This window comes from Phoenix dactylifera, chromosome 15 (assembly GCF_051530095.1).
Source record: "Phoenix dactylifera cultivar Ajwa chromosome 15, Ajwa_hap1_PhDact_Kaust_v1.1, whole genome shotgun sequence".
Taxonomy (NCBI): domain Eukaryota; kingdom Viridiplantae; phylum Streptophyta; class Magnoliopsida; order Arecales; family Arecaceae; genus Phoenix; species Phoenix dactylifera.
Genome location: NC_143204.1, coordinates 11,363,512 through 11,372,682, shown reverse-complemented (window position 1 = coordinate 11,372,682; position 9,171 = coordinate 11,363,512). Strand labels below are relative to the sequence as shown.

Here is a 9,171-nt window from a genome sequence, read left to right as displayed (position 1 = left end):
CTATCAAAGATGAAAACGAAGATAAGGGGGAGAAAGATGAAAGATAGGGGCTTCATCCCTTTCTAGTCATCAACGAAAGCTTAGCAGTGAAAATGAAGATGAAAGGGAGTGGGGAGAAAGATCTTCATAGTACCTCGGGTCCTCAATGGAATTGCAGTCGGCTGATGATAGGGGGCTCGTCCTCAATGGAACAAGCTTCAGAGAAGACCGACAACTGGAGACCAATGATGAGGGACTGCCGGATTAGATTTTGGAGTGGCCGTGGAGGTGGAGACACAAGAAATCGAGGAGGAGAAGTGGAGAACAAGGTACCCTAGCCCTAAGCTTCAATTTGGGACTTAGGAATGGCCGAGTGGGGGAGTCAGGACTTCGATTTGGGATTTAGGAGTCACCGAGTTGGGAGTTCGAAACTCTTTTGAGGGAAGGTTAGAATAAAGTAGAAAGCCTAGCTAATCATCTAATCCACTTCGACTCTTTGATCGAGCCTAGATTCGGGCTGAGCCTAGGGCTGGAACAAACCCATTTTGGAATTGGTTTGGGCTGAGTTCAGGCTCCATATCGGGTCTTATTCGGGCTTGGGCTTGGGCTTGGGCTGGGCCTGGACTGCGCCAAGGATATAGTTGAGCCCGGCCCGAAATATAAATGGGTGCATAATTAAGCCCGAACCCAACCCAAAACTTTTCAGGCATAGCTCATAGCCCGACCCAAAGTCAGCCCGGCCCGAGCTCACTTCCAGCCCTATAAATACTATTTTTTTCTATGTAGTAAGAGGAGAAGAATTGTGGAGTTCGAATAGAGAGAGACTGCAAATGTTTCAACAAACCTTTTCGTTTGAGAACAATGATGGCCATGGAAGGATGAACACCATAAACTTTTTGAATATGATTGTTGTGATGGATTCTTGCCTATAGTAAATATGCCGTGGCCCGTACTTCTTGGAGATTATGCAAACTTTCTTTTCAAATAATTATGAAGGTTTTCAACTTAACCTTATTTATATTTTTGGTAGGAGCATGTAGAAAGATTAGTCATTCAAATGACCAGAATTTCTTACCTTCCCCACCCCCCGCCCCCACCAAATAAAAAGAAGACAACAAGCCAAATCTGCTTTTGTCAGCTTAAGATTGGAATTTTAACAGTACATGACCCGGAGCATGTAGCTTAGAACTAGGGGTGGCAATCGGGTCGGGTCAGGCATAAACAGGTCGGGTCAAATACAGGTCGGGTCAGAAAACTATAAATCTGAACCCGACCTGTTTATTAAATGGGTTAGGAATTACAAACCTGAACCTGACCTATTTATTAAACAGGTAACCCGACCCGACCTGTTTAACCTGTTTAATAAACAGGTAACCTGTTTATCCAACCCGACCCGACCTGTTTAACCTGTTTGCCCAACTTGACCCGTTTAACCTATTTAGACCTGTTTAATCTGTCCAACCCAGCCTGTTTAACCTGCCCAATCCGACCTGTTTAGACCTGTTTAGACCCTTTAACCTGTTTAGACCTGATTAACTTGTTTAACCCGTTTAACCTGTTTAACCCGTTTAACCTATTTAGACCTGTTTAACCGGCCCAACAGTTAAACGGGTTAAACGGTTTAAACGGGTCAGACATCTAAAACCCGTATCCGACCCAATTAATAAACAGGTTAAACGGGTCGATCTGTTTACGATCTGAACCTGTTTAGGCCAAACCCAAACCTGTTTATGGCGGGTCGAACACGGGTCGGGTTGGCGGGTCGGGTCATATTTTGCCACCCCTACTTAGAACGCTCATATACTAGTGCTGGTTGTAGGGAAATATTATGACTAAGAATTATAACTAATTTTGATTGCTTCGTTGTGCATCCTGCAATTTCCAATAAGTATGCCAAACATGCAACGTTGTATGAATAATAATTTTGCCTTTTATTTCAATGGTTATGCATACTTTTGAAGATGCAGGGTGAGACATTGCTTTCTACAAAGAAGATGGCTATTTACGATGTTTGAACTTTAGGCTAAAGGAGGCTCTTCTTAAGCATCAGGAATTACAAGTGAGTAGGGTGATAGAATTGAGACCGACACTATAGTAAAAGAAGAAAACGCCGACGCTTATCTGCCGACGCTAGGAAAAAGCGTCGGCAAATTTCGCTCCCGCGCCCAATGTTTCCAACGCTTTGTAGGAGCGTTGGTAATTCGAAGCAATCAACGACGCTTAAAAGCGTCGTCGCGGACCTAACACCAAACGACGCTTTAATGCGTCGTTCTTTTTTCCTAAGACGACGCGTATAAGCGTGGTTAATAATACGACGCTTATAAGCGTCGCCGAAGCCCACTTAATACCCAGCGGCCGACCCCGAGCCCGCAAAATTGTCCTAGCTACTCCCGAGCACCCTCATCTTCCTCGTCTCCGGCGCTGCCTTAGCCCCCATTCCTCGTCTCCGGCGCTACCTCCTCTCCGGCGCGGACCGATCCCAACCCGCTCCGCCGGAGGTATTTTTCTCCTCCTCCCTCCTCTCCCACCGTCTCGCTTGTTCTCCTTCTTCTCCTCCTCCTCTTCTTCGGGTGTTCTGGGTTTGTTCTCTCTCCTTTCCGGCGTCGACCGACCGGCCCCAAGTCCCGATCGATTCAGGCCCGCCTCCGCCCGAGGAGAAAACTTAGATCCAACCCACCGCCTATCTCGGGGTAGAGGAAGGTACGGATTGGAAGTTCGATGTCCTGTTGGAGTTTATATTTTAATTTAATTCAATCCAGCGTTCTTTTAAAGCTAAGATAGGGGCTGAAAACTCTTGGTCTGCTGCATATATATAGCAAAATACTTGTCACGAAATTAATCGATTCGTATCTTCTATCGTCGCAGATCCACATCCTCTCCGTCTCAGCGATTGAAGAGAGTTCGCAGCCATTTTCAGTATTTATGCTTGATTCTCATTATATTTGGGTTGAACTGCGTGAATGGCTGCTATCTACACTTCCACTAATTTAGTTCTTCTTTGCTATTTTAATCCTCTTGCCAACCGTGTTCATGGGGCTTGAAAATAATATAGGATGTTGATCTAGGAGCATGTCTGTATTTATTTGGGATCATGATGGGGTTATTTGCTGAACCATATAGGCACTGTTGGGTGCAAGCATTTGGAAATTGTCTCCACAATGACAATAGTTTGATGATGCAGTATATCCCCATCCCTGCTATTGTTAATTAAATCTGATTTATTAACCATAATGCAAACAAGCTCAGGTTTTGTATGTAAGTAGTCATTCTAAGAACCCATTGCATGTTTACAGCCAATTATTTTGGAATTTTTTGGCATAATCTCAATTTCAATGCACACGGTAATCTGTATTTGCAATGATTTTGGTATTGGACTTTGTGGAAACTTGGCACAACTGAATCTGCCAAAAAACCAAATATATATATTTTAAAAAACTACAAATCCGGACCCGAAACCATATTTTCATTCAAATGAGTATAGCCTGAATCTGCTAATGAATTCATGTCAGCCTCTTTAAACAGACAGCTGTGACATTCTGAGGTTTGTCAAAAGTGTTTTGATAAGAATGTATTTTACATATAAAATAACTATAGAGTATATTTATGGTTTTTGCAAATATTTTGGAAAAATAGTTTCTCCGGTGCACGCAGCATGATGCTATGTGACGAACTTTGTTCGTATTCTTTATTTAATGCTTGTGAAATTTTTAAGGCAATGTGAGTGTTCATTGTCCTCGAGTGACATGGATATTGGGTCTGCATTACCATTCACAATTTTTTGGGATGATCCCTCTGTGAGTTCAATTGGACAGAAGATGCAGTATTCTCAATTGTTTATTGGTTCTTTAAGCCACAACCACAATGTGGATCACAAGAGAATTTCTGGTACAAGCAGTAGGGTCCTATTGATCTACTACCATAAACAATTGCTTTGCATCAGAATTTTGAATCTGTTGCCTGTTGTGACCGTTTGTGTGCCGTAGTCCAAATGCATTTTCCTTTATAGATGTGGAGTTAACCAAATATTGATTCTTTTTTATGCATACCAGGTAACATTATGCCCTGAGGGAGACGATTTAGAGATGTGGAGTTCCAGCATTCTCAGGTGGGATCTACTTCTGATCAGTCCCTACAGTCCCAGCAGCCATGTGAGCATCAGTAGCACGAGTCAGGATCTCAGCGCGAGCCTCCTGCTGATTGCCCAGAGGATGAGCTCCGGATCTAGGGTAATTCGATTTAAAGTTCATATTTTATATTCATATTTGTCTTCAACTTTTTAAGACATATTTTATTTAATTTTAATAGATGGACAAGGGACGGTGAGGACGAGACGGGGACCCACTCAAGCAAAGGATGTGTGAAAGCTTCCTCCGGGTGAGAAGATCATCATCCGATGCAACGAATTGGGGCAGCCCATCAATAGAGCTGGAAGTCTACTATCAAGCTTTTTAGGATCGGTTGCACGCAAGGGTCAGCTGTGTCCACTCAACTATACGAAGTGGAATGACATGCTTCCTTCGTATAAGGTTGAGCTTCTTAGACTTATACAGGTAATGAATTGAATTTATTCTTTTTAATTTGACACCTTCTGTATATTAATTTGCTTAGTATCATAATTTTATTTTAGATGTTTAATATTATTATAACATTCTGAATCTTATTGTAGGGTAAGTTTGTACTCCCTCCAGAGAGCCATGATTGGGTGCTAAAGTCCCTCAATCGCAAATGGAAAGAATATAAAGCAAAATTGAAGACGGACTTCAAGCGCGAAGGTATGACAGAGGAGGAGGTTGCTCGTGTGACTCCTCCTGATGTATACCCTCAGCAGTGGAGGGAGCTTGTTCATTACTGGTTTTCTGAAAGAGGACAGGTCACGTATATTGTTTCAATATCTTCTATTATCTTTATTATTAATATAGATTGCAAATATATACATTGAATCATATTATACTGTGTGCTTTTATTTTGGCAGACATATTCTAATATTGGTAGAGCTGCACGAGCATCTCAAGCAGTTCCTCATACTTCAGGCTCGAAGAGTTATGCGAGACGTAGAAATGAATTCGTAAGTTCTTTTGAAACTATTTAAAATTTTACTAACATATAGCACGTATCATGATATATAGTTTGCGAATATACTTTCCGTATGTGTAGATGGTAGAGCATGGAAGGGAGCCTGGTGAGGTAGAGTTTTATAAGATGACCCACACTCACCGAGATGGCAGCTTTGTCCGGGACGAGTCGAGAGATATAGTTGTATGTATTCATTTTTTATTTGTTCAGAATTTTTTTATTAATTTTACTTCTTTTAAAATATTAATGTGACTGTTTTTTTTTTCTTGAGAGAGATATAGGAAAGAGCTACAACTCTTATTTCAGAGCGCGTCGGGGAGTCATCATCATCCGACGCGGCCAGTCGCGTCGAGGCTCAGGTCTATGCTGAATTGATGGGCCCAGAACGCTATGGTCGCGTGAGGGGTTACGGTGTCGGAGTTACCCCCACTCAGCTGTCTACAGTGAGCCGATATACCCAAGATGCCAGACAAGGTACTAGCACTGCAGAGGTTTGTAGTTTGAAGACAGAGATGGCACAGATAAAGAAGTCATATGAGACAAGGATAGAGGAGATGAGGCAGAGTCATATGACTGATATGGCGGAGTTGAAGCAAAGCCAAGAGTTGAAGATACAATCTTTGCAGGACCAGCTTGACCATATTTCATCCTTTTTGCAGAGATTTGCTCCTCCGGTACATAACTAAATCTATTTGAATATTTTATGTAATTATAATGTATTCTTGTATGAGCGTGATGACTTTCGTATTTTTAGTTTCTAAAATATTTTTTTTTCTTGTAGGTTGATGATACTTCATCTACTCGTAGAGATGATGATGCCGACCCTTGATACATATTGTAGATTGTGTACTTAGGAATTTGACTTGTATGTTTTTAAAATTTTGGAGATTCCTTTGATTAATCTTGTATGATGATCATGAGATCTTTTTTGAGCAACATGATAAGTAGAATCTATCAAAACCTATGTGTCGAATGCAACATCCATTCATTTGCTTTTCTAATTAATTGCTGTGAGTTCATTTTGAATCATATTTTATTCTATGAGCAGGTCACTTGACAGCTAGGAGTGATGTCTACAGCTTCGGGGTTGTCCTTCTTGAGCTCTTAACAGGACGCCGGTCTGTGGACAAGACTCGCCCGAGCAAGGAGCAGAGCTTGGTTGACTGGGCTTGCCCCAAGCTTAATGACAATATTGTAGAGATGATGATGCCGACCCTTGATACATATTGTAGATTGTGTACTTAGGAATTTGACTTGTATGTTTTTAGAATGTTTTTGAAGTACAATGTAATCAAATATGATACTATGAATGTAATCAAAGTTCTTGTTTGTGACTCGTATTTTGTTATATATGTGATTCAGTGTATTTGTTTCTATTGTTTTGTTAGAATTTAATGTACACAGAGTATTTAGAAATTACTTTTACAATTTTTTTTTTTAAAAAAAAATTTAATGCCGACGCTTATAAGCGTCGGAAAAAGCAACCGGAAATTAAACTGGCACGCCTTTAACGACGCTTTTAAGCGTCGGCCTAAAATCATAGTAAACAACCCTTCTCGCTGACGCTTATAAGCGTCGGAGTATTAGAACGACGCTTTTAAGCGTCGGCCTAAAACCATAGTAAACAACCCTTCTCGCCGACGCTTATAAGCGTCGGAGTATTATAAAAGAAACGACGCTTTTAAGCGTCGGAGTCTTATAAGAGGAACGACGCTTAAAAGCGTCGGCATAGACCGACGACGCTTTTTTGACGCGTCGGGTTAAACCCGACCCACGCCCACCTGCCCGACGTCTGACCCACGCTTTGTGAAGCGTGGGCTGGAAATTCGCCGACGCTTATAAGCGTCGGTAGAGACAAAAAAAAGCGCCGGGAGTTATTCCTTCTTTTGTAGTGCGATAGTCTCGCCTTGCGTGCTATCTTTAGCCATCTTTATCTATGGTTTCAAATCTTGAAGATGCATATGATTTATTCCAACATTAAATCCATCATATACGAATAATAATATTACGATTGGAAAGCACAAAGGAGTAGTAAAATCTAACCAACTTCAGACAGCCACTCCTCCCCCCTCCCTCCCTCTCTCTCTCTCTCTCTCTCTCTCTCTCTCTCTCTCTCTATATATATATATATATATATATATATATATATATATATATATATAACACAATAGACGCATCTAATGACCCAACATGGGTACGCAAGGAGTAGCGATCAAGCACAAGGGTGATTTCCGGCCCACGACTGCCCCAAAGGTCTCGGTCATTTCCACATCGTTGGGGCGCATTCCATTCGGAAGCTTCCAGTCAAAATAGTAGAGTAGGTGGGACAGGATCAGCTCCATTTCGGCCAATCCAAAGTTCATCCCAGGGCAAATCCTCCTTCCCCCTCCGAAAGGCATGAACTCAAAGCTGCTACCCGTGAAGTCCACCGAGCTGCCGTCGAACTTCTCTGGCTTGAAGCTTTCTGGGTCCTCCCAGTACTTTGGATCCCTTCCTATAGCCCAAGCGTTGATCATTACCCGGCTTCCCACTGGAATATCATAGCCATCCACTTGGCAACTCTTGGTGCAGACTCTCGGCAGCTGCAGCGGAAGTGGTGGGTGCAACCTCAGAGTCTCCTTGATCACCAGCTTCATGTAGTGGAATTCCCTCATGTCCCCCTCCTCAATCTTGGCCCTTCCCTTCAGCACTCGCCGCACCTCCGCTTGAGCCTTCTCCATCATCTCAGGGTGCCTCATGAGCTCCGCCATCGCCCATACCATCGTTGTCGACGCTGTCTCGGTCCCTGCGATGAACATATCCTGAAAATTTATGATGAGAAACAAGAGAATTCGAAGCAGCATATGTCTCGCCATAAACACTTTCTAAGTAGCGTGAAACTAAGTAATTAGTTAGGCATACTGACCATGATTACGGCCTTGATGTTGGTGTCCGTGAGAGGGAACTCAAGTCCACCATTTTCCTTCAGCCCCAAAAGAACGTCGACAAGATCTTCCTCTCGTTGATCATCCCCTTTGTTGCTAATTGTGGCGGCTCTCTTCTCTTGGTGCTCCTTGATTATCTCCTCAATGATCTCATCCATCTCACGCCGAAGATTCTCTAACGCGGATCTCAATCCACTGAGAGTGTCGATAAAGCTCAGCGAGGGGAACAGATCAGCTACACAAAATCCAGAGGCCAAAGCCATCATTTTCTTGCACGCCGAGATAAAACTCTGCCCATGCTTGCATGTGTTGCCAAATGCGATTCTTGCGATCACGTCGTTGGTTAGTACGAAAAGCTTCTCGGAGAGGTTAACAGGAGATTTGTTCATCATGGAGATATCTCCCATGAGGTTCGAAATCTCTTCTTGTTGAAGCGTCGCATAGGACTTGACACGCTTTGTGCTTAATAGCTCGACGATGCATATCTTTCGCAGCTGCCGCCAGTAGTTACCGTAGGGAGCGAAGGCGATGTCGGTGCAATTGTGGAACACCTCGGCGATGAGTAGTCTTGGTCGGGTGGCAAAGATGAGATCATGGGTCTTCATGATCTCTCTGGCGGCCTCCGGAGAGGAGATGATTACATGGTCGACTTGTCCGAGCTTGAGATGCATGACAGGCCCATATCGCCGGGACAGGTTTCCGAAGGCACGGTGAGGGATATTTCCTAGCAAGTAGTGCAAGTGTCCTATGATGGGGAGCTTCGGTGGGCTTGGAGGCATCTTCATTGCTGTGGATTTGGCTGCCTTGAACACTACAAGAAGAAACAGGAAGGAGGAGAAAAGAAAGGGGAAGGAAAGGAAGTTGAGTTCCATGGCTGGTATTAGTCGAGTTCTAGGTTTTCTGATGCTTTGTTAATGCCCTAATGGAGTGTTGGCTGCTTATAGGAGCCTATATAAATAAAAGCATGCAGAGTTGCTCACCGATGGAATGGAGCGGGCAGTCAATAATGTACAGATGTCAAGCAATCTTGGTCTGACCCGCTGGTCTCCATCGGCGGCTGCAGACTAGACCGTTGGCAGTAAGCGACGGTGATAGTAAACAACAGTATTTCCGCCGCTCCTTTTGAAGTGAATAGTGATTTACCAAGTTTGTCGAGCCACGCGCGCAACGTGCAGATGCTCGTGATAGCAAGGCA

The 9,171-nt window shown here is 43.2% G+C and overlaps 2 protein-coding genes across 5 annotated transcripts in view; both read right to left on the bottom strand.

Moving 5' to 3' along the window:
• Positions 1-423, bottom strand: part of LOC149751228 (uncharacterized) — a 37,941-nt gene extending 37,518 nt beyond the window's left edge. For all 4 annotated transcript variants that reach the window (XM_089927432.1, XM_089927433.1, XM_089927434.1 and 1 more), the window contains exon 1: positions 134-423. The gene's annotated coding sequence lies outside the window, so the exon portion shown is untranslated. The remainder of the gene's footprint in view (positions 1-133) is intronic.
• Positions 424-7,172: 6,749 nt separating this feature from the next.
• Positions 7,173-8,905, bottom strand: LOC103698034 (premnaspirodiene oxygenase-like). Its single transcript, XM_089927646.1, has 2 exons — positions 7,958-8,905; positions 7,173-7,853 (listed from the first exon to the last, which is right to left on the bottom strand). Exons 1-2 carry the CDS (start codon positions 8,846-8,848, stop codon positions 7,230-7,232), a joined length of 1,515 nt encoding a protein of 504 aa, XP_089783772.1. The 5' UTR covers positions 8,849-8,905; the 3' UTR covers positions 7,173-7,229.
• Positions 8,906-9,171: the final 266 nt, after the last annotated feature.